Below are 24537 nucleotides of genomic sequence, written 5' to 3' on the forward strand. Positions count from 1 at the left end.
AGAAGTCTGAGCCCAGTGGTATGAGTAGCCACAGTGTTACATTATTTGCTAATAGATTCGGATGTTTTTGATCCAAGGTGCTTTCGGAAGTAAAGAAAGAGGCATAAAATTTGTTGCACCACAATTATTTTATTAAGCGCTAACAGAACAAAGAGAATTGGAAATGGGGCTAATCAGAGCTCTAGTAAGGGAAGGAAAAGACAAAGGCAAAGCAAATCAACATGTTCAGCCCTTCTTATACCTCAGATAAACAGACGTTCCATTCAAATTTGTAGATAAGAGCTAACCAATCAGATAGCCCTATTCAAGTAATGCAGTATCAATAAGCTTCAGAAAGCAACAGAACTGTAAGCACTAGGGACACAATGCAAATACACTCTATGACCATGAGGAAACACACTAAACAGTTACGTGTATATAGCTAGTTATTGTATATAAAACACAAGCAGGCATAAATTGTTAAACTGCAAAGAAAATAACAAATTACATAATCCAACATTGCAAAGCAAGGAATATTATGAAGCCTGAATAATTTTTGCGATAATTAATTTCTGTCATCATCATAAATGGTAGACATTCATAAGAATATAAAAGCATCCATCATTAAGGACCCTCACTATTAAAATAGCTATAAACCCATGTACACCATCTCCTGTACACTACCTCTTTTGCAATCTTTATTATTCATTTATTTGTAACTCATAGTATTTTTAATGAATTTCTCTTTACTGTTGCCTCAAACAAATATGTCATATGTTGGTAGTAAGAAACCTGATTCTGATTATGAACTTACCTCAACCCTTTCTACCCTGCAAGATCCATGTTGTTAATTTTCAAGCTGTTATCCTAAAACCTATTAATCTACAGCTTGAAATGCATTTGTGAACTGAAAATCCACTGTCCCTAGGATAGACAATTCCATCATTACAGCCTTCCAATTATTTGCCATATCTTAGCTCACAATGACAGACCATCTAGGGGAAACAGTTCCTCAGTATCTACCCAGTTAAACCCTCTTGGAATTTCAAAGGTGTAAAAGGATCATATAAATTGCAATAATTATAGGCTCAGTTCATCTTCACAGGACAACCCCAATGACTTCCATGTAAACCTACATTGCTGTTACTCTATAGCGTTCGCTCACAAAGCACAAACATTTCCATTTGGTTGTTTTGTAGTTTGTGTATCAGAGATATAGTAAATTACCTGCAGTTGATGTGTTTATGCTTCTGCAAGAATGAGGTCATCGTCATGTCACCTGATAGTTCCCCTACTCGTGGCACACCGGATGTATCAGCACACAGCAGGTAACCACAAAGCACATCTCTGGATTTGATAAGACAGACAATTAACACTGGCACCAGATGCAGAATGCATTTTCCACATTGTTCAAACAACCTGATCATTACATATTTATATTCTGTTTTTCCCTCCTTTGAAATTTAATTTTATGTACAAGTAACAATGAATTTACCTTGTATAAATTGGGGTTGGAATTTGAAAGAAACCACGTTATGATTCACAGTTTAAGTTAGTTAAACCACTGAGGAGCAGCTTAATGAAAATTTTCAAAAATGCATGGGAAGCTTCCCATGAGTTTTGATTTGTAAAGCACCATGCAACAATTTAATTTATGCTAAATCAACCATTGCTGCATTCATGGAAATATTTCCACAGATAGCTCAATAATAAGGTCAAAGGGGAAGTTAAAGTGTAAAATATTTCAGGTCAAGCAATGCAAAATTGAGAAATAGTAATTAGTCACCTCACTCATTCCCCATGTATAACCTTGCTGTACTAAAATAAACTGATGAGATTGTCTAACTTTGGTGCACCCAGGCAACTGTAAAAATACCCATACATTCAGTGGCCACTTGATTAGGTATCCCTTGTACCTACTCAAGTGGGAACTGAGAGTGTGTTCATGGTCTCCAATCCAAGGTTCAAGGCTCGATGCAATGTGCGTTCAGTGCTGCACACCATTGTGATAACATGTGGTTATTAAAGTTACTATCACCCTCCTGTCAACTTGAAACAGACTGGCCTTTATCCTCTGACCTCTCTCATTATCAAGGCTCTTTTGCCCACAGAACCGCTGCTGACTGGATGTCTTTATTTACTACACTATTCTCTGTAATCTCTAGAGACTATTGTGCATGAAAATCAAGCCATTTCTGAGGTATTCAAACCACCCTACCTGGCACCAACGGTGATTCCATGGTCAAAGTCACCTAGATTACATTTCTTCCCTATTCTAATGTTTGGTTTGAACCACGACTGAACCTCTGGAACACACCTGCATGCTTTTATGCATGGAGTTGCTGCCACATGATTGGCTGATTAGTTATTTGCATTAAAAAGGTGTACAGGTGTGCCTAATAAAGTGGCCACTGAGTGTATGTTAGGCTGCCATTTATTGATTACAATTTGGTGCTCAACTGTATAATTCCCTCACTACCAATCATCAAGCTTCAAAACATGGGCTTCTGTACCTGCCTCGGCAATCTTATCCTTACATTCATTATCGGTAGACTACAATCAGGGTGTATCTTTAACATCTCCTCTTTGCTCATATTCAACGTAGGTGCATCACCCCTCTACTCTCTCTATGTTTGTGACTGTGTGGCTAGGTACAGCTCAAACGCTACCGACAAAATTGCTGACAACACCACTGTTGCAGGCAGAATTTCAGATGGCAACAAGTGAAACCACCTGGATAAGTGGAGTCACAACAAAAGCCTCACACTCAACATATATCCTGGGGGGGCAACACATTGATGTAATATCATGGAGATAGCATGCCAGCAGCCTTATTTCATTAGGAGTTTGAAGAGATTGGGTATGTCATCAAAGACTAGCAAATTTCTATACCAGTATGGCGCAGAGCATTCTGATTGACTGTATCACAGCCTGGTATAGAGGCTCCAAGGTGTAGGATTGCAAGAGGCTGTAGAAGTCTGTAGACTCAGCCAGCTCCATTGTGGGCAAAATCCTCTCACCCCAAGGACATCTTCGAGAGGCAGTGTTTCAAGTAGGTAGCATCCATCACTTAAAGACCCTCATCATTTGGGACATGCAACCATGGGGGATGAGGTGCAGCAGAATGAAGACCCCACACTCAATGATTCAAAATGGCTTCTTCCCCTCTGCCATCATATTCCTGAACAGTCCATGAACCCATAAACACGGCCTCATTATTCCTTTTGTTGCACTATTTATTTATCTTATAACTTACTTATTTATATCTTTGCATTGTAATGCTGATGCAAAATAACAGATTTTGTGTCATCTAAGTCAGTGATAATATATATGATTTTGATTCTGATGTAAGGGTAAGTCTGAAGATACAAAAATTACTGTACAGGCACAGACCTTTCTTTCTCAATTGCTTTTTACATCATCTGACCACTAAATGCTTCTCAATCCACTCTTCCTAATCAACATCTAAAAGGCATTTGGATGAGCACATGGGCAGTCAAGGTTAAGAGGGATATGGATCAAATGCAAGAAAATGGGACTTGATTGGACAGATATCTTGTTGGCATGGTCAGGCTGGGGCAAAGGGCCATTTCTGTGCTGCTGTACTCTATGACTCCAGCTGCTTGTGGTGGTTTCTTGTCCGTCTACAGTACTTTGAACACCCAAAAAGGCAGAGGAGGTTTGGTGGACAGTCTTTCAAGTGTTCCGAGGTATTCATCGCTGACAAGTCAAATTTAGTCTTAACAGAAGTACACTACAGATAGTAACTGAAGAACACTCAAATACTGACATTTAAAGAGAAAGAACAGCAAAGCAGTGTACAACCTTAAGAACACTTTTCAGTCAATTTCTCTGTAGTATTAACTCTGATATACAGGTAACTTTTCACCTCTTAAGCAGCAGCCCCACTCTAGTGACTGAACACAAGCCTAGACTGTTATTTTCACATAATACTATTTGAAAATGTTCTTTACGAAGCTCTATCTCCTCCAAAGAGGCAGACGTAAAAGCAATGAGGTCCCATTTCAAAGAAGATTAGGAAAACTCTTCACCATATCCTGACCTATATCTATTACTTAGCTTCCATCATCGATCACCAGCATCTGCATGATATACTTGTAGGAATTTCTTATCTGCATATTGCTAGCTGTATCTCTTCACAAAGTTGTGTGCTTAGTCCTCTGCTCTACTCATTTTACACTTATGACTGTGAGACTAAGCACAGCTCAAATGACATATTCAAGTTTGCAGATGACACCACTGGTGACAAAACGGCATATAGGAGGGAGACTGAAAATCTGGCTGAGTGGTGCCCTTAACAACAACCTCTCAACAAGATCAGGGAGCTGGATATTGATTTCAGGATGAGGAAACCAGAAGATCATGAGGCAGCTCTCATCGGAGGATCAGAGATGGAGAGGGTCAGCAAATCTAAATTTCTCAGTGTTATTATTTCAGAGGACCTGTCCTGGGCCCAGCATGTAACTGCAATTATGAAGAAAGCATGGCAGCACTTCTACTTCCTTAGGAGTTAGTGAAAGTTTGGCATGACATCTAAAACTTCGACAAACTTCTATAGATATGTAGTAGAGAGCATGTTGACTGGCTGCATTGTAGCCTGGTATGGAAACACCAAAGCCCTTGAACAGAAAATCCTACAAAAAATAGGAATACAGCCCATTCCATCACAGGTAAAGCCCTTCCCACCAGTGAGCACATCTACACAAACTGTTGTTGCAGGAAAGCAGGACCCCCACCACCCAGGCCATGCTTTCTTCTCATTGCTGTCATCAGGAAGAAGGTACAGGACCCTCTGGACTCAGAGCAGTTATCACCCCTCAACCATCAGGTTCTTGAACCAGAGGGAATAACTCCACTCAACTTCACCTGCTCCATCATTGAAATGTTCCCACAACCTTTGGACTTACTTTCAAGGACTCTACATCTCATGTTCTCAATACTTATTGCTTACTAATTTAGTGTTATTATTATTTCTTTCTTTTTGTACTTGAACAGTTTGTGCTCTTTTGCACACTGGTTGAATGCACAAGTTGGTTATTATTCTATATTTATTTACTGAGCATGCTCATATGGTGGCACATATGTACTTTGATAATAAATTTACTTTGAACGTCTTTTTATAGCACAGCTCATAACAGCTAGGATAAATCTCAAATAAGTAAGTATTCTTACATAAGATATAGCACAGTAACTAACAGACCCTTCCAGCCCAATGAACCCACGTGACCCAGTTACTCCCATGTAACCGATTAACCTATTAACTCGTATATCTTTGAATTACGGGAGGAAACCCATGTGGTTACGGGGAGAGAGTACACCGACTGCTTCCAGACAGCAGTGGGAAATGAACCCGGGTTCCTGGCACTGTAAAGCATTATGTTATGCCACCAGCCCCTCGCTGTTACATAATAATTTTTTACAAAGTCGGTTCTAGTGTTCAACGTACTTTATATATTGAGTAAAGCAACGTTCAACAAGTTGCAAATCTCAGTTTTGTTAAGGTATTTACATAATACCAAATAAATTTGCTTTGACTGTCTCCAAAACTTTGCAGCACTTTAAAGAGACTTGTGATGTTCATGTTGTACTTGCAGCATGTCTCCACTCTACATGAAGGACGTGACAGCACTAGAGAGGGTGCCTTAATAAGGTTGTTGCCTGGGCTGGAGCTTTGTGTTAGCAGTAACTATCTATGCTCAGCTGTTTCCTATTAAACAAAGGAGGCCCAAGACTGTTAATGAGAGACTGATACACCATAGGTGGAAACTAATTTCGCCCTTAGCTGTGAGGAGTCGTAAGGGAGGTACAGATGTAAAGATTTTATTGCAAAAGATTTATTTGTCTATCACCTTAATGAAAATGCTTAATCTAAACATTTAAATAGAATGGAAAATAAATTTCAGAGAAATTTATGTTTTCTAGCATTTTGTGGGTATTATGCACAACACCAAATTCTTTAAGACTGTAATAAAAACAGAACATGTTGGGACTATTCAGCTGTTCAGGCACTACCCCTAGCGAGAAAAATAGTGTTATTTTCAGGCTGATAAGCCTTTCAACTTCCTGTTGTATTTCACATGACCAGCACCTGCAGTACTTTTCTTCTGTACAATTTGATTAAATGTTAAAACTTAAAATTGCTATCGATTCTTTCGTAAGATGCTTGATTATCAAGCATCAACATGATATATGTGACATTGGCCATGTCTATGGAGAAGAATGCTTTTTTGTGCAATGACATTGTGCAATAAGAGTACCTTTGTGCAATAGGTCCAGAGAAAAGACAGCCAACAAGCAGCTCATTTTAAATGCCTATAATAGTATTAATGAAATGTTTGTTTACTGTTTACTGCATTGAATCCATGTGCCTTTGTCTTTGCCACAATTTCCTTTCTCTGTTCCTTCAATGTTAAGTTTCTCGTAACATAATTGGTCTGCAGCTCTTGCTTCTAAAAAGAAGATACTTGTTAGTTTCTGACAAATTAAATAAATTTGCTTCAGATCATAAATAAAGCTATCAGTCTGTCATGGGAAGAATGTCAGAGAAGAATTACAGATTGTAAAACGACCTATTTGCACGACAGCTTTGCAACAGATGTTTGCTGAATGATTGAAAATCTATGAAGGCAGTCAGAGGAACCACAAGAAACTGGTTTATGAATCAATAACTAGCCAGATAATGCATACACACTGACAGCGTCCAGTCTAAACAAAGCCTTCTCTCAAGGCTTTCTTCATGGTCGTCTGGGGACTGCAGTCATTCATCCCATATTGTTGACTATTACAAGGGGCTGGTTCCCAAGCAATCTGATTCAGAAGTACAGGCATTTTACGGGATTTGGCAATGGTATTCCCGGGCAGATTAGGAGACCTTCAACTGATAAATAGTTAAGATTTTAAACATTATCGTGGCCTGGTTTAATAAAGGAAAATTGGAAACTTTATAAGGTTCTCTAATGTTTTCAGGGGATGTGGGGAAACTGAGAATGCCCCTTTCTCAGCAAACTACTTTAGAATTTCAAAGAACTCTAGATGTGGCCCTAGTGGTGTGGATGCTCACCATCTGACTGCAAACCAGAACACTCCCTTGCCCCACACCTACAGAGGTTCCCAGCGGGTATGCTTGGAAGTTTATGTCAGCATGTGCCCTGCCGTTAATTTGAAGCCATATATTTAATTCTTTCAATTAGCTCACTGGCCAAAAATAACAGGCCGATATGCTGGATACCATCAAAATGTTCCAGCAGAGTTATGCCTGTAAGCCCAGGTGGCTTATAACCATATAACAATCACAGCACGGAAACAGGCCATCTCGGCCCTCCTAGTCCGTGCCGAACTCTTAATCTCACCTAGTCCCACCTACCCGCACTCAGCCCATAACCCTCCACTCCTTATCTGTCCATATACCTATCCAATTTTACCTTAAATGACACAACTGAACTGTCTACTTCGTCTACAGGAAGCTCATTCCACACAGCTATCACTCTCTGAGTAAAGAAATACCCCCTCGTGTTTCCCTTAAACTTCTGCCCCCTAACTCTCAAATCATGTCCTCTCATTTGAATCTCCCCTACTCTCAATGGAAACAGCCTATTCACGTCAACTCTATCTATCCCTCTCAAAATTTTAAATACCTCGATCATGATACATGATTATCTAATTATCTTGAATTGCAATCAACTCTTATGAACAACAGGAAGGACAGACCCCACCTAAAACCAGAAGGAACTTTACTTATCTGAAGTTCTGATGAAGCTAACTGATTCCAATTACAACATGGCTGATTTAATGCAAGGAAGTCAATACGTAGTTGTCAGGAACATTCAATGGGAGAAGGATCTGAACTCAGAAGGGGCTCCAAAAGTACATTTTTATGAAGAAAATGTATATTCCCACGCAATAATCATTTAAAAACTATGTAAAATAAAATATGAATATAGAAATCAATTAAAATATGTTTTATTTCCTTACAATTTATTCATTCAACTTACTTTCTCCCCACACATATTTGCACTGCCGCTCCCTAGTTTTGCACCTCCCTCCATAACAGCGTCCCTGTAAGTACAAACAAAGACTTTACAGAGCCATCTGTTTCACCAAAGAAAATCACAAACTCTGCTACAAATCTGCTATGAAAAGAATGAAATGTTGAAATTTTTCAGCAGATAAAGCAGGATCTTAGAAGCTCACAAGAACTTTATGGCACAGAAGGCCCCTCTTGCTTGAGCCAGTTAAAAAGCCTAATCTCACCTAACATCACTTGCTCCCTACCCAGTAGTTCAGAGGTTTTCAGGACCACTTCCAGGTGCTGATCAAACATGAAAATAGGGGTATCTCCTCTACCATCTTTCAGGTTGTGAATTCTAGACCTCTACCTTTGAGTGGCTGGAAAAAAATCCTCAACTTCCTTCTAATCCTTCTGACCATTATTTAGATCTATGTATTCCCACCCCATAACCCGCAATAAGACCCATAAACTTTTGCCCTCTTGGCTAACGGGAACTTCCTTCCTCATTATTTTGTTCAGGTACTTCATAATTTTGGCTACTTTAGTGACTACCTAAGGAGGAGGAAACAGTTTTCTATTAAATGCCAGAGGTTTCAAATGGTAACAGCAGCATTTATCTGCTTACGTGCCAGCAAGTTCAGGTCTTGTACACATTTTTAGTGAAACGTGGAAATCGAGACACATTTAGTAACAGAGCCACTACATTTATCAAGGTGCTTTGCTGTTAGATTCCCCATGGATCTTGTCAAGTTCTACCATGACTTATTGTGGAGAGCTGGCTCACAGCCCTTGTGTGACGTTGTTCGGGACCTTCAGACCCCACTGATCGCAACTGGATTGGAGGGCTCTAAAGAAAAAAGTAAAGGGCAAGGTACTCACTTTATTTCAGATTTTTATTGACGTCCGGTTTAGCTATTTCTTTGAATAATTTTAACTTGTGTCACTTTACTAATTCTTTTGAATGTCAGAGGCATTCAAAAACACTGGAGATTCTGATAGCCTGAAAAGCTGGTAGCGAGCCTTTGCAAACTGTGAAAGCTTCAGGGAAGTATTGGAAGTGGGTTCCTTCAGTACATTGGTAGAGCCCCTGGTAGGGTAGGTTCTCTGAATCTGCACCAGATACGCTTGATCACTTGTTGATCATCGGTTGTGATGGAGGTGAGAGCGGCTTCCTGCAACAGCATCTGATCCAACATTTCACGTTAAGTGATTTTTCATTGACCTAGAATCTTAGGTGAGTTTTGTTTTGCTTCCCAGATACCGTCTGATCTGCTGAGCATTTGCAACATCTTATGTTCTTTATTTCCAACCTTCATCAAAGACAGAATTTTGCTTTTCTTACTCACCTGATCGTTGTCACAGATGTAGCCATCTAGTTTATGTACATTTGGTGGACACTTGGGAAAAATTGAAATTGTTAGTGTAATCAGATAATACTTTCATGGGTATTCTATACAGAATAATTAATTGTATTAGGTATAACATTGCATAGCATGTGATCTGGGTGCCTATACATTACATGCAGATTTAACCCATTGAATTACTGTAAATTTTTATTAAGCACTCTTAATTGACTTCCTGTAGCAATGCTAAAGAACAGAAATAAATTATCAATCAAAAGGTGTCATCCAGGGAATGATTAGACTGTAGGGTCAGTTATGCTCGAGACGATAACTACTGCACATAGTATGAGCAGACCAGAACCTCATAGGTGGGTACATTAAGCCAGCAATGTTGGTTCAGCAAGGATTCATCACAGAAGGCTATGAAGTCTTTATTTAAATCTAAAGAAGACACTTGAAGTGAGGCCCTAATTATGGAGTGAAGCATATAAATATTTTCAATAAACATTATTGTAATCTATTTTAAAGCCATTAAAATAAAAAGTCAAAAATATCTCCACTGTTCATTGTAATGAAAATCTCATGGTCTTACACCAATAGAATAGACTAATCCCTTACTTCAGGTTGATGAATTAGAATAAAGATTTCTTTCAAGAGAAAAAAAATCTTGTGCTGGTTTGATTGATTTATGCTGTTATGTGGCTTTTGGGACCAGTTCCCAGTACCAAAGCACATAATTGATGAAAAGTTCAATTGATGTTAGGACAGAATCATTAACAAATTTGGTTACTATCTTAAGGGACACTAACAATCAAATAATCTTCATACAATTAAATTATATAGTTAGGTTTGAACAACTTAATTTTTTTTACAATATAGTTTCAGTACTTAACAAGCTTAAAGAAATCACCTCACTAGAATTTCCAGAGCAAGTTTCAGGAATGTCACAATCATTTACTGCTTCACGACACATAAATCCACTTCTTTCAAACTGCAAAGTCAAAAACAAATGTCAATATTTGAATTTTGATCAGACAAGATCCTGGCATCTTACAGAAAATGGAAAATGCACCAAAATGAGTTTCTAAACTACATCTTTTCCACTTACAAAATCAGCTTGAATATTAAGTGGAGTTCAAGGAGAGGGCAAGAGTATGAATAACCACAATCAACTAGATATAAATAGAAATTCCTTCATATCAAGAGCACTCATTGCTTTGAGACAAAACCCTGAAGATTTAAAAACAATATGGCTGAGAAATGTTGCACTTCGTTCCTCGGCACTCCACCTATGAAAACGGGCTACTTCCAGCGTGGAATTGGATTGCGATGATTTCCAGATCAATTGGGGAACGACCAAATATAAATCATATTTGATTTCCCAACTACTCATTGGGACCACTGCCCAGGAAATTAGGTCACATTTTTCTGAAGAGTTTGTGTCATTGGGAGAAAGAAACAAGCTTGAGCAGGTTCCTGCCTAAGACTAGGAACCACATGCAGGTGGTTTCCTTATTAAATTCATTTCATTTGGCTATCATCCCTATAGCCCCAACTCTGCTGACCCTATCGTTTCAACCCACTTGGTGTGCCATCCCTACTGATAGGACTATGCATTCAATCAATGTATTTAATGTTTTTACACCAAAACAGGTTACTGTTTTTGTAACTTCTTGTTCCAGAGCTCTTTACCTGCTTTTCCATAGGATTGTGCAGAAACATTTCAATGACTCCTGTTGCCATGGCAAATAGCTCAGCTCCTATCCATATTCTAATCAGCAATCAAATACAAGATCTGGGCTGGTTTTTTTTCAGTTGTAGAACTGTCAGGCACCGAGGCCAGCTTTGTTGTCCAGTTTAGATTGAATAATTTAGCACAGGTCAGTAGCCAGCCCTAATTGTTAATTTTTAAAGTATGTGAATCCATTCCGTGGGGTGTGTTTGTAATTTATAAATAGTATGCAGTTCAACATGAAAGTGTTTTAAAATAATCTTAGTGGAAATGTTTGAATCAGGATATATTTTGAACAAATCAGTCTACATTGAATGACTATTAAAGGAATATGTTGAAATTACTTGAATACAAGATATAGCAAATAATGAGGTTCACACTGCACAGTATATGAGAGGCTAAGAAAACAATGAATTCACTGCAGCAGGAAAGAAGCACTAACGTACCATCCTGATATAGACAAATCTGTACTCAAATATCCTTTGTATGCATGTTACTGTTTATGCACATGTACGTTTGAAAGGTAAAAACACACATAATAAAGGATCCACTTAGCTTGAAGGAGCTGCACCTGAACACTTCAGTAAATATGCAAGGAAACAAAATTCAACATTTCAGCAAGCTGCTTACATCAAAACATTGTCTGGATAAGTGAATTAGAAAATTGATTAAGGCAAAGTGACAAGTTCGCTTCATTCCCTCAAACTTCATGAGTAAAAATTCAAACATCTATTCTAATCAAATATAAATTAGCAGCAGTTCACCTCAGCTCACATGAGTGAGATGGTCTTGAAGATGCAATGTGTCTGTATTTACTTATTTATCATTTTATCTTTGCCTCAACATTCCCCCAATACAACATCTACCCCTCCAGAACAGCACAGCAGAGAGAGGTTCTTCATTTAAAAGCTGGGCACAGGACCCACAGGGTTGAAACTCCCATGTCTCCTGTGAGAGAAGTTTATTCCTGGTGGCTGGCATGGAATGCACGATAGAAAATATTCACTGTAGCATCTCATAAACTACTTCTTCAGTGGGATTTTCCAGCTGGAGGTATGTCAAAAAGCAATTTTTGTTATATTGGTGAAGGCATTAATGACATGACAATTGACCTCTTTAAAGAGACTTTTGCTTACATTCTGAATATTCCCTCCCATCAGCTGAAGAAGTTCCATACACCTAAAAGCTGGGGCCTTCATCATGGAAGTTCCTGTGTCTCCGGTGGGAGAACTACAAAAAGCTCTCCTTTGGTTGGAGTTGACCATGGGTGTTGTATCCTACCTGTCTACGTTCAATTAATATGCAAACCAGTACACATACCAGGGCAGTATGATATCGAGAGCGCGCTATTGCCCATGCAGCAGGTTTCCCCTCTCCACAAACCTGATGAATCTAAAGGAATAGCAGAGACCGATATCCTTTGGCACCAGTGGCATCACTGGAGTTAACAGTCAGCATTGAAATCAACATAGGACTGCCTTAGGGTCTCCAGTTCCAGATCTATCGTTAGAGCATACTCCCAAAGGCTTCCCCATGAGTGGGTATAGACACAGGCCTTGAGTTTTCTTTCTCCTAAATGAGTTGCTAACCACAGCTGTCGAGCCCCATCTGTTCAAATGTGGAAGAATTATGTCAGGTGGAACAGGGTGGAAAAGGGAGTATTACATTATGTATTGCAGGTCCTCTAGAAATGGTGTCAACATGGTACTAGGACAGTGGATCAGGAGGACAGGCCTCTGGAGCAGTAATTGACCTACGTTATCTGTTGAAACAGGAATTGGAATCAAATACCAAGAGATATTCAGCACGTCCAGTGACTTTGAAGTTCATACCGACCCTTAACTTCTGTGGCAGCATTATTCCAGGTTGTAGAAAGTGATGTAATCCAATGTCATCTAATTTGATGCCCATCCAACTGTCAAAAATTCTGGCCTTGCAAGGAAACTGCAACATATCACCTTTGAGCAAGCGCTTTTATATTTGGAGCAGAGGAGGATAAGGGGTGACCTGATAGATGTGTATAAGATGAGAAGGGGCATTGATAGAGTGTACAGCCAGTGCCTTTTTGCCATGTTGGAAGCAAGACCATAAAACAAAAAGCCAAGAGAGCTGAATTAGACCATTCAGTCCATCAAGTCTACACTGCCATTCCATCATGGATATTTATTTTGCCTCTGAACCCCATTCTCCTGCCTTCTCTCCATAACCTTTGATACCTTTATGCATTAAATATCTATCAACCTCCTCTTTAAATATATCCAATGACTTGGCCTCCATAGCCCTCTGTAGCAATAAATTCCACAGATTCACCACCTTTGGCTAAAGAAATTCCTCCTCATCTCTGTTCTAAAGGTACCTTCTTCTATTATGAGGCTGTGCCCTCCAGTCCTAGACTCACCCACTATTGGAAACATCCGCTCCATCTCCATGTGAATAAAACATGCAAGAGTCATTTTATCCAGTTAACAAAAGCCAAAGTTCTTTACTTCATAATGAGTAGGTCAAATACAGTCACCTTACACTGACGTCATTACATCTGGCAACATCTCTTAATGCGAACAAAACTCACTGACAGTGTTAGTGAAGTATGTTGAACAATTTCTATTATGAACAATATGGATTATCTGTCACCCATTTCATTACCCTGCTATTACTAGGGAGAAAGTGCTTGGGAAGCTCTTATAATGTAATATGTAACTAATATCTAACATGGACTAGATAGCCTACACTCCAGGGATCTAAAAGAAGTGGCTGAAAGGATTGTGGAGACATTAATAGTGATCTCTCAAGAATCACTAGTTTCTGAAACGGTTCCAGAAGACTGTAGAATTGCAAATGTTATCCTTCTTTAAGAAGGAATGGAGAATGAAAAAAAGAAATTATAGGCCAGTTAGGTTGACTTCAGTGGTTGGGAAGATGTCAGAGTCTTTTATTAAGGATGAGGTTTCAAGGTACTTGGAGGCATATGATAAAATAGGCCAAACTCAGCATGGTTTCCTTAAGGGGAAATCTTGCCTGACAAACCTGTTGGAATATTTTGAGGAAATAATAGGCAGGATAGACAAAGGAGAGCTAGTGAATGGTATCTTCCTGAATTTTCAGAAAGTCTCTGACAAGGTGCCACACACAAGGCTGCTTAACAAGATAAAAGACTATGATATTACAGGAAAGATAGAGGATCATTGACACATATTGAATACTGAAAGGCCAGATAGATTGAATGTAGAGAGGATGTTTCCTATAGTGGGGGAGTCTATGACCAGAGGATACAGTCTCAGAATAGAGTGATGTTCAGTTATAGGAGAAATTTCTTTAGCCAAGGGATGCTGAATCTGTGAAATTCACTACCACAGACGGATTTGGAACTGTTGTGTATTTAATATTTCAGTAATATTTGAGTAATATTGTAAATATATTGTTGATGAAGAATTCTTGTAACATAATTAATTACATGTAAAAGTACATGAATGGCATATATCCTTATCCTGCCGTGTCATCAGTGCACACCTTGCTAGAAGAAAGAATGAAGTAGACATATTTATTTCTGGCTCCATGTTTTTCTTTCAATTAGTTTTACAGTGTGTTTGGAGTTGCAAAACCTAACAGTGGCAACAAGGAGGTTTTAAAACAAACCCAAGTGTCTATATAACTGTTGAAGCACAGTGAAATTTTGAATTTAAAAAAATGCAGTGAGACATTCAAGTCAAAAAAAAAGCAGAAACATGTGCTTCTTTGGGAGGGACAAAGATGTCTGATTTTAAAAAAAGGCAGAAACGGACTAAATTTATGAGTTCATAAACAGTGAGTACTGGGTAATAACAATAATAAATTAACAAAACAGGAATGGCTGGCTACATTGGAAAAATAGACACGTTTGATTGTACAACACATATGTATACAGTGTGGCGGCTCATTTCCTAGCGTATGCGAACCGACTCACAATTAGATAGCCTACGGGGGTTTGCGAGCACAGAGCTTTGGAGCCTCTTCGCCATGGGGGGCCGGTTGACAGAGGCTTAAAAGTGAGGCTGAAGTTTTCGAATAAAGTTTTTCCTTCGACTGCAGTTACCGACTCCGTGTCGTAATTTTAGCGCTGTTTGTAGCACACCGCTACAATTGGTGACCCCGACGGTCCAAACGATTTTTGGACCAGAAATGACCGACGCAGCCTCTGTTCATGCGGTTTCGTTGAAACTGCCGGGTTTCTGGACACAGCGCCCGGACCTATGGTTCCAGCAAGCCGAAGCCCAATTCCACGTTCGCGGGCGCTGTGCGGATGCCGAGAAGGACCCAGGGAAGCTCGTCCGCCCAGTTGGCTCCTCGCAGGCGGGCCATGAGGGCCGACTTCAGGTGACGGTGGAAACGCTCCACTAGCCCGTTCGACTGTGGGTGGTAGGCAGTGGTGTGGTGCAGCTGAGTCCCCAAAAGGCTGGCCATAGCTGACCACAGGCTGGAGGTGAACTGGGCGCCTCTGTCGGAGGTAATGTGGGCTGGTACACCAAAGCGGGATATCCAGGTGGCGATCAGGGCTCGGGCGCAAGATTCGGAGGTGGTGTCGGTGAGCGGGACCGCCTCTGGCCATCTTGTGAACCGGTCCACGATAGTCAGGAGGTAACGCGCTCCGCGCGACACTGGCAGGGGGCCCACGATATCCACATGAATGTGGTCGAAACGCCGGTGGGCGGGATGGAACTGCTGCGGTGGGGCTTTGGTGTGCCGCTGAACCTTGGCCGTCTGGCAGTGCATGCACGTCCTGGCCCATTCACTGACCTGTTTGCGGAGTCCGTGCCAAACGAACCTGCTGGAAACCATCCGGACAGTTGTCCGGATGGAGGGATGCGCCAAGTTATGAATGGAGTCGAAAACACGTCGCCGCCAGGCTGCGGGGACGACCGGACGGGGCTGGTTGGTGGCGACGTCACAGAGTAGGGTCCTCTCACCTGGGCCCACGGGGAAGTCCTGGAGCTGCAAACCAGAGACTGCAGTCCTGTAACTCGGAATCTCCTCATCTACCTGCTGTGCCTCTGCCAGTGCCTCAAAGTCTACCCCTTGGGAAAGGGCATGAACGGTAGGGCGAGAGAGCGTTTCCACCGTCACCTGAAGTCGGCCCTCATGGCCCGCCTGCGAGGAGCCAACTGGGCGGACGAGCTTCCCTGGGTCCTTCTCGGCATCCGCACAGCGCCCAAGGACGACCTGCACGCCTCGTCGGCCGAGTTGGTATACGGCGCGCCCCTGGCCGTCCCCGGGGAGTTCCTACCAGCCCCGAGGGGGCAAGAGGAAGAACCCGCTGCAGTCCTGGGCAGACTTCGCGAGAAGCTCGGTAACCTGGCCCCCATACCCACTTCACAGCATGGGCGGCACCCGACCTGCGTACCCAAAGACCTACGGAACTGTAAGTTTGTGTTTGTACGAAGGGGCGGGCATCGGCCACCGCTGCAGCGGCCATACGAGGGGCCGTTTACGGTGCTCCGGAACAACGGGTCCACGTTCGTGCTGGACGTTGGGGGGAAGGAGGAGGTTTTCACGGTGGACCGCCTCAAGCCGGCCCATGTGGACCTGGCGCAACCGGCCGAGTTTCCGGCGCCTCGGCGCAGAGGCCGACCTCCCAAGCAGGTTCTGGCCCAGGCTGTGGACATTGGGGGGTGTATCGCCGGTTCTGGGGGGGGGTTATGTGGCGGCTCATTTCCTAGCGTATGCGAACCGACTCACAATTAGATAGCCTACGGGGGTTTGCGAGCACAGAGCTTTGGAGCCTCTTCGCCATGGGGGGCCGGTTGACAGAGGCTTAAAAGTGAGGCTGAAGTTTTCGAATAAAGTTTTTCCTTCGACTGCAGTTACCGACTCCGTGTCGTAAGATAAACAGTGAGTACTGGGTAATAACAATAATAAATTAACAAAACAGGAATGGCTGGCTACATTGGAAAAATAGACACGTTTGATTGTACAACACATATGTATACAGAATGAATTGAGCACTATTTTGAAGCAAATTAAATAGCCAATGATAAGCAAGTGCCAGTTTTGCTGAGTGCATTAGCTGGAAGGACACACAGTTTGCTTAGAAGTTTGACTGCTCCAATCAAACCAGCCAAAAGGAGCTTTGTTGAGTTGTAAAAGTAATGCAGGAACTTTTAAAACCAGAACCATGTTGATTGCCAGATGCTTTAGGTTTTATAAACAGGATCAAAAGGAAGGGGAGTCCATTTCAACATATATCGCTGAACTGAAGAAATTGTCTGAGCATTGTCAGCTCAGTAAAGGGCTTACATTTTGCACAGAAAGGTTGTTTAATTTGTGGAATCTTACAAGAAAACATTCAAAAAGGGCTCCAAACTGAAACACTCCTGACATTTAAAAGTGCAGTTGAAATTGCTATATCAATGGAAAAAGCAGATGGAGATGTAATTGAGTAGCAGTCAGAAATGAAAGTGAACGTGAACAAAACTGCAATGTCTAACCAAAAACCTGCCTAGCTGAACAAATTGCATTACCATTGTGACAGGGGCTGACATACATGAAACCAATGCAGATTTAAAGCGAAACTTGCAAAAAATGCAGCTAAGTAGGACACAAATTATATGAATAGCATGTTGGGCAGACAAAATAAATGGACTGCACAGGGAAGAGTGAAAGATAAAAAGTCAAGTTGCAGTTCAAAAAGAGCAGTAACGTGTGCTGTTGATGAAAAATCTGATAATGATGAGAGTGATATAGGACTGGGTAGCCTTGAAAACTAACATTAGACTAACAATATGGCTTACACTGGAAGTGAACAGCAAATTAATTAAAAAGGAACTGGACACTGGCTCAGCTGTTTCAGTCATTTCACAAAATGAGTTTGAATCACATTTCAAAGTTACTAAACTGAAGCCTACAAATATCCAACTAGGAACTTACACCTAATTCAATGCTCCTGGTGGCATATAGCTCATATAGCCTCTGACAACCAAGTCCAGCTCCTGGCCTTCACATGTAGTTTAGCTACTAAGCCCGACAAAACCATTTCTACTGACAGGAGAAGAGGCAAAAGCAGGTTACTGGCAGCTTAAAATCAGTTGTTTCAGGCACATGGGGCTCATAGGCCATGGTTGGCAGCTCATCTTGGAGAACTGAAATGGATCTCAAATCTCTGCAGCCTTGCGGGTATACTGACTCATGCGGGAAGGCTTTGGGAGTTAAAGACCCGAGGGAAAAATCTAGAGCTGGAGTCCCACTGGCTGGCAACTTCTGTGACGTTGCTGGTGCCAAACTGTACCAGTCTCTGCCATTCCTCTGGGTTCATCAGATGCACAGAGAGGGGAGCTTGCTACATGGGCAACAGCTTGCTCTCTATATTGTACTGCACTAGCTCGGGTATCTAGACAGCAAGAATGCAACATCCATAGTTGACGCTGACCAGTGGAAGCCTCGATTTTAAGGAGATTGGAGGAAAGTACGAGGTGATGTCAGAGGTGTTTCTTTTTACACAGAGTGGTAGGTGCATAGAGCACACTGTCAGGGGCCATGACAGAAACAGTTCAGGGGCATGTAAGAGACTCTTAGAAAGGCACATAAATGAAAGAAAACTGGAGGGCTATGTGGGAGATAAGCATGGTTAGACTGATCTTGGGGTAAGTTAAAAGGTTGTCAAACATTGTTGGCAGAAGGATCTATACTGTGCTGTAGTGTTCTATGTTGAAATACTGATAGCCAATCAAAAGTGTGTCAAAATTACTCTCTTGTTCTTACAGTGACCCCAGATTGCAAACACTACCAGGGCCCAGAGAGTTACAGATTGAAGCTCTTGTGTGTTGGAAACAAGAGCACAGACACTGTGTTACAAGACTAGGGGCAAGGGTATTCTAAAATGGCCTCTCTGCTGTGTTGTTTACACTGGAGGCTGCTACTCTACAAAATATGACATCTTTTTGAAGATTTCAAGTGATAACTGGCAGTGAAAGGGAGACACCAATTCAGTTCATAGTGGTGCCTGAGAAACTGGAGATGTGAATTGGCCCAACATTCCCTGCAAAAGGATATACTTTCTGCAGCCACTGCAGGAGTATATGCTTCCCAGTCCAAATATACTGGGATTCAGTCAAATCTTTTCATCCCCTACTGCGCATATAAATAACATGGCTCCCCTAGACATAATTTTGCCATAACTGACTGGACCAAACCATGGAGATTTTTGGGCTTCTGATTTCATTTAATTGATACATTAATCTTCCAATGTATGTGAATTACTGCACAATCACCAGCATTAATATGTTGTTTTACCTGACATTCTTTACAACAGAGTCCATTACTGCATTCAGCATCATTCACGAGGGTGCACTTGACGCAACAGTTTCCCCCTTCTTGGCGACATGCCTAAAAAGATGAAGAAATAAGTTTAAATTGTGCACCAGGATATTAAATATATTATTTTGTAGATATGCTCATCAGTAGTTAGTGGTCTGTTCAAGTGGGATTTTGCACTATTATTAACTAACTGCAGAATCCAACAGAAATTGCTGACTAGCGTCAACCATGTCTCCAATGACACTGTTTCATACCCATGCCTTAATGTGTGGAAAGTTCAAAGTAAATTTATTATCAAAGTCAATATATGTCACCATATACGTAACTATACAACCCAGAGATTCATTTCCTGACATGCAAAGTAAATACAAGAAACACAATAGAATCAATGAAAGACTGGACCCAACAAGACAGACAAACAACCAATGTGCAAAAAAAAATCAAACTGAGCAAATACAAATAATAATAACAACAATGAATAAATAAGCAATAAATATTGACAACATGTGATGAGTCCTTGAAACTAAGTCCACAGGTTGTAGGACCACTTCAGTGATGGGGTGCGTGAAGTTATCCCCTCCAGTTCAAAGCCTGGTGGTTGAGGGGTAATAACTCTACCTGAACCTGGTGGTGCAGATCTTGTGACTACTATACCTTCTTCCTGACAGCACCAGCAAGAAAAGAGAATAGCCTGGATGGTAGGGGTCCTTGATAATGGCTGTTGCTTTCCTTCGACTGTGCTCTTTGTCGATGTGCTCAATGGTGGGCAGGGCTTTACCCGTGATGGACTGGGCCATATCCACTTCTTTTCTGTACAAGGGCATTGGTGATTCCAAACCAGATCATGATGCAGCCAGTCAATATACTCTCCACTACACATCTATAGAAGCATATCAAAATTTTAGATGATATGCTGAATCTTTACAAATTTCTAAGGAAGTAGTGGCACTGTTGTGCTTTCTTCATAATGGCACTTATGTGCTGGGCCCAAGACAGCTCTTATGAAATGATGACACCAATGAATTTATAGTTGCTATCACTCTTCATCTCTGATTCCCCAATGGATACTGGCTCATAGACCTCCACTTTCCTCCTCCTGAACCCAATAAACAGATCCTTGGTCTTGCTGACATTGAGTAAGAGATTGTTGTGGCATCACTCAGATTCATCACCAACTTTGATTTAACCGATGACAGTGGTATGATCGAAAAACATAAATATGGCATTGGAGCTGAGCTTACCCTTACAGTCATAAGTATAAAGTGAGTAGAGGAGAGGACTAAACACACGGCTTTGTGGTGCACCTGTGCTGAGGGAGATTATGGAGGAGATGTTGCTGCTAATCCGAATTGACTGGGGTTTGCAAGTGAGAAAATTGAGGATCCAGTTGCACAAGGAGGTTTTGATGACTAGGTCTTGAAACTTATTCGTTTTGAGTGAATTATACTACTGAATGCTGAGCTGAAGTCAATAAAAGGCAACCTGATGTATGCATTTTTGCTGTCCAGATGTTACAGGATTGAGTGAAGAGCCAATGAAATGGCATCTACTCTGGACCTGTTGCAACGGTAGGCAAATTGGAGTACATCCAAGTTGCTTTTCAGTCAATAGTTGATATGTTTCACCACCAACCAGGCAGATTATCATGTTTTTCTTAAGCACCAGTATAACTGAAAGCTACTGGAAGCAGGTGGATATCTCAGACTGCCAAAGAAAGATGTCAAAGATATTGGTGAACATTCCAGCCAGTTGATCAGCACAGTTCTTTAGTTCTCAGCTAGGTACCCTATCTGGGCAGGATGCTTTCTGTAGGCTCACCCTCCTGAAGGATGCCTTCATGTCAGCCTTAGAGACCAAAATCACAGGCTCATCAGGAGCTGTGGGATTTTGTGAAGGTGCCTCCATGTTTTGATGGTCAAAGCAAGTATAAAAGGCATGGAGCTCATCTGAGAGCGAAACCTTGTTGCACCTATGTCTTTTGGTTTCAATTTGTAGGAAGTGATAGCATTCAAGCCCTGTCACAGTTGTCGAGCATCCCGCAGTGATTCTAGTTTGGTCTTTTAGAATTGCCACTTCACACGTGAGATGGTTTTCTGGAGATCATACCTGGACCTCTTGTATTTAACTTGGTAGCCAGACCTGAATGCCACTGATCTGGCCCTCAGCAAATTGCTGATCTCATGGTTCATCCAGGCCTTCTAGTTAGTTAAGACTGAATGATGTTGTAGGGACACACTAGTGTATGATTGTTTTTATAAAATTCATGACAAGTCCTCTGATGAATCCTTGATCACAGACCAGTCTACCAGCTTGAACTAATCCCATAGCTGCTCCTCAACGTCCGGCAACCACCTCTTTGTTGTCCTTGCTCTTTAGCCTCTGCCTGTATGCAGGCTGAATGAAAACAGCTAAGTGATCAGACTTCCTGAGATACGGTCCAGGCATGGAACAGTAGAAATTCCTAATCATAGTGTAACCGTGGTCTAGTGTGTTGGAACCCCCAGTGCTGCAGGTGATACGTTGATGATAATTGGGCAGGGATTTCTTCAAACAAGTCTGACTGAAGTCCTCAATAATGATTTGAAAGGCATCAGGGCAGACTGTTTTCTTGTTTGCTAATCACAGTACTCGATACATGGAGTACCTGCTTAACATCTGCCTTTGGTGGTATGTAAACTGGAGTCAAGCTCTCTGAGGAGGAATCTCCTAGTAAGTAAAACGGTTGGCATTTAATCAGCAGATGTTCCAGGTCAGGGGAACAAGCATGTGACAAGACCGCTGAGTCTGAGCAACACAAAAGGCTCACCATGAAAAACCAAAGTTGCTGCAGGAGCCATTTTACACAGTAATGTTATTGACTGCTACTGTGACAGTCACAGATTTTAAGCCATAAACAAATTTGCTACTCACAGTCGGTGAGCCACAATCACATTCTTCTCCTGCCTCCACAAATCCATTACCACATTCCGGAGGATCAAGAAGCTGCATTAGTAAAAAGACAACATAGTTACACTGAAAGGCCCCAAGATCTGAAATATAAACCCTATTTTTTCTCTCCATGGATGCTGTCTGACCTACTAAGTGTTCACAGCATTTTCTGTTTTTATTTCAGATTTGCAGCGCCTGTTGTTTTGTACCCCTGATATTCATTCATTGTAACCCAAATCACTGTTACTGATCTATTTTTAAAACAACTAAATGATATCTTTTAATTGCTGAAGAAAATTGTTGAAACAATTCTTGATGTAACAATAATCATAAGGACTAAATATTCTCAATATTATATCTGAAAATCCAGAATGTATCCAGAAGTATTATCTATTTCATAAATAGTGCATTTTTTACCTTCTTTTCTAATTTGTCAGTAACATTGCTTACCATTGTCCCTTATGCTACCAGGTAGAGTGGACAAGCAGGAGACAAATCCCTTGACTTTGCCCCCAGCTTTCACTTTCCCAATATCACATGTCTACATCCAGGAACACATTTTATTGGAGATAGCAAGTGTGAAGACAGGCTTTGCAATACCACAAATGTCATGTTAGGGATTTGTACCATCAAAGCAAATTCTATATTGTCTCTCCAAGTCTGTCATTGTTGGGATTGTCCAATAGAGTCTTGACACTCCTGTTTTGGACATTGCATTGGAATGGAGTATTCTGTGCTTGTTTTGGGGTATGTGTTGCCTACCAGTTAACCACATGGCTTAAGAAAGGAGTAAGTCCAGTAGCAAGTGGGAATCAAGACAACTCATTCAAAAATTCTAGTGTGCTGCTGATTTTGAGATAGTTTTCAGTTTCCTAGTAAGTTATAGCATTGATTCAGTAAATTCCGAAGAAGCTAACAATTATTTCTAGTGCAAAGCAGTAAGAGTTTCAATGAAGAGGAAAAGGCCATCATGTTCGTTTCATAATTCTCAGCCAACCCTGAAACCTGACTACATTAGCAGTTTGCTTTGCACTCAGTAAGTGTCCTCATAAACTAGTGGAGTCAATGCCAGAAAGGCTTAGAGTGGCATAAATAGAGAAATGGATAGCCGACAATGCTGCTGTGCTGGGAACATGCAGCACCCCACTATCCTCCTCCATGCTGGGAAACCCCCTTCTCTGCTGACTCTCCAGCAGCAATGAATTTCCACTTGGCATCATGCAGAGAGGCTGGGGAACAAAGCCAGCACTGGTGCAGCCAATGAGTTGTGGGGCTCAAAGTTGCATCCTGCTGTTGGATCTGTTGGAAGCAGCTGACTCTCATTCCCTTTGTTTGCATCTTGAGTGCAAGAGATATCCCTATGGTAACAGATTCAATTGACATTGTTAGCATAAAGAAATCTCCAAGGCGGGGAAGACATTGCAGTCAAACAGAGAGAAGGTAATACAGCAGCTTTCATCACATCCATCCTGGAGAGGACAAGAGAGAGCACAGGATCTAGGGGTTTGTTAATGCATAGAGCAACTACTGCCAATCCCCAGCAATGGCAATACTCACTATACCAAGCAGGATGCATCCCCAAGCCCCACATCAAAACTCCAGCCCATCTAACACAAGCCTTGATAAACAGCTTCTCCACTCCAGGGTTGAGTCATTGCTCCTGGAGCATCAACAGAAGACAAGAATTCATGCAGGCTCCGAGTGCTTTGGACAAGATTCCGGTCACAACCTCATGTTCCTATAGGGAGGATAGGGATTTGTAACAGGAGCAGAAGACATCTCTAAATCTCTGTTACGTAGCTGTGAGTGCTTAGACTTGAGGAAGAATCGACACTCTGCAAGGTAGCATGAAGCAGGGGACTTTCAATTCATTTTTCCCACATTAATGGAATTCCTTACTAAGCTGCCCTATACTTGGTCCAATGTTCTAGTCAGAGGCATCTGACCAATGTCTCTTCCTATTCCAAAAGTTAGTTATGATCTATATTATCAATAAGGTTACAGTTTCATAAACTTCAAATAGATCACTATTGTTACCTCCCTAAATAAACAAACAAATTACCTTTTCTTCTAATTTCATTACTGATATCAATTGCCTCTGCATTTTTAAGGATAATAACTATGCATATGTACCTACTGCATCATTACACTGTACATTTGAATGACTATATTTGTATGTACAAATGTGTAGTTGTACTATTAAAGCAAATTTCTCAGAATAAAATATAACTCACAAATATATT

At 41.2% G+C, this 24537-nt stretch overlaps 1 protein-coding gene across 4 annotated transcripts in view; it reads right to left on the reverse strand.

Annotated features, from left to right (window-relative positions):
• The window catches only part of adam22 (ADAM metallopeptidase domain 22), a 337659-nt gene that overhangs the window by 56848 nt on the left and 256274 nt on the right, over nucleotides 1-24537 (reverse strand). For all 4 annotated transcript variants that reach the window (XM_059972204.1, XM_059972203.1, XM_059972205.1 and 1 more), the window contains exons 16-22: nucleotides 22277-22348; nucleotides 19343-19435; nucleotides 10262-10342; nucleotides 9355-9405; nucleotides 7992-8055; nucleotides 6344-6449; nucleotides 1207-1326 (exon numbers count right to left, since the gene is read on the reverse strand). In XM_059972204.1, coding sequence (XP_059828187.1) covers nucleotides 1207-1326; nucleotides 6344-6449; nucleotides 7992-8055; nucleotides 9355-9405; nucleotides 10262-10342; nucleotides 19343-19435; nucleotides 22277-22348 — 587 coding nt within the window. The remainder of the gene's footprint in view (nucleotides 1-1206; nucleotides 1327-6343; nucleotides 6450-7991; nucleotides 8056-9354; nucleotides 9406-10261; nucleotides 10343-19342; nucleotides 19436-22276; nucleotides 22349-24537) is intronic.

The sequence above is a fragment of the Hypanus sabinus genome, chromosome 6, assembly GCF_030144855.1.
Source record: "Hypanus sabinus isolate sHypSab1 chromosome 6, sHypSab1.hap1, whole genome shotgun sequence".
Lineage (NCBI taxonomy): Eukaryota > Metazoa > Chordata > Chondrichthyes > Myliobatiformes > Dasyatidae > Hypanus > Hypanus sabinus.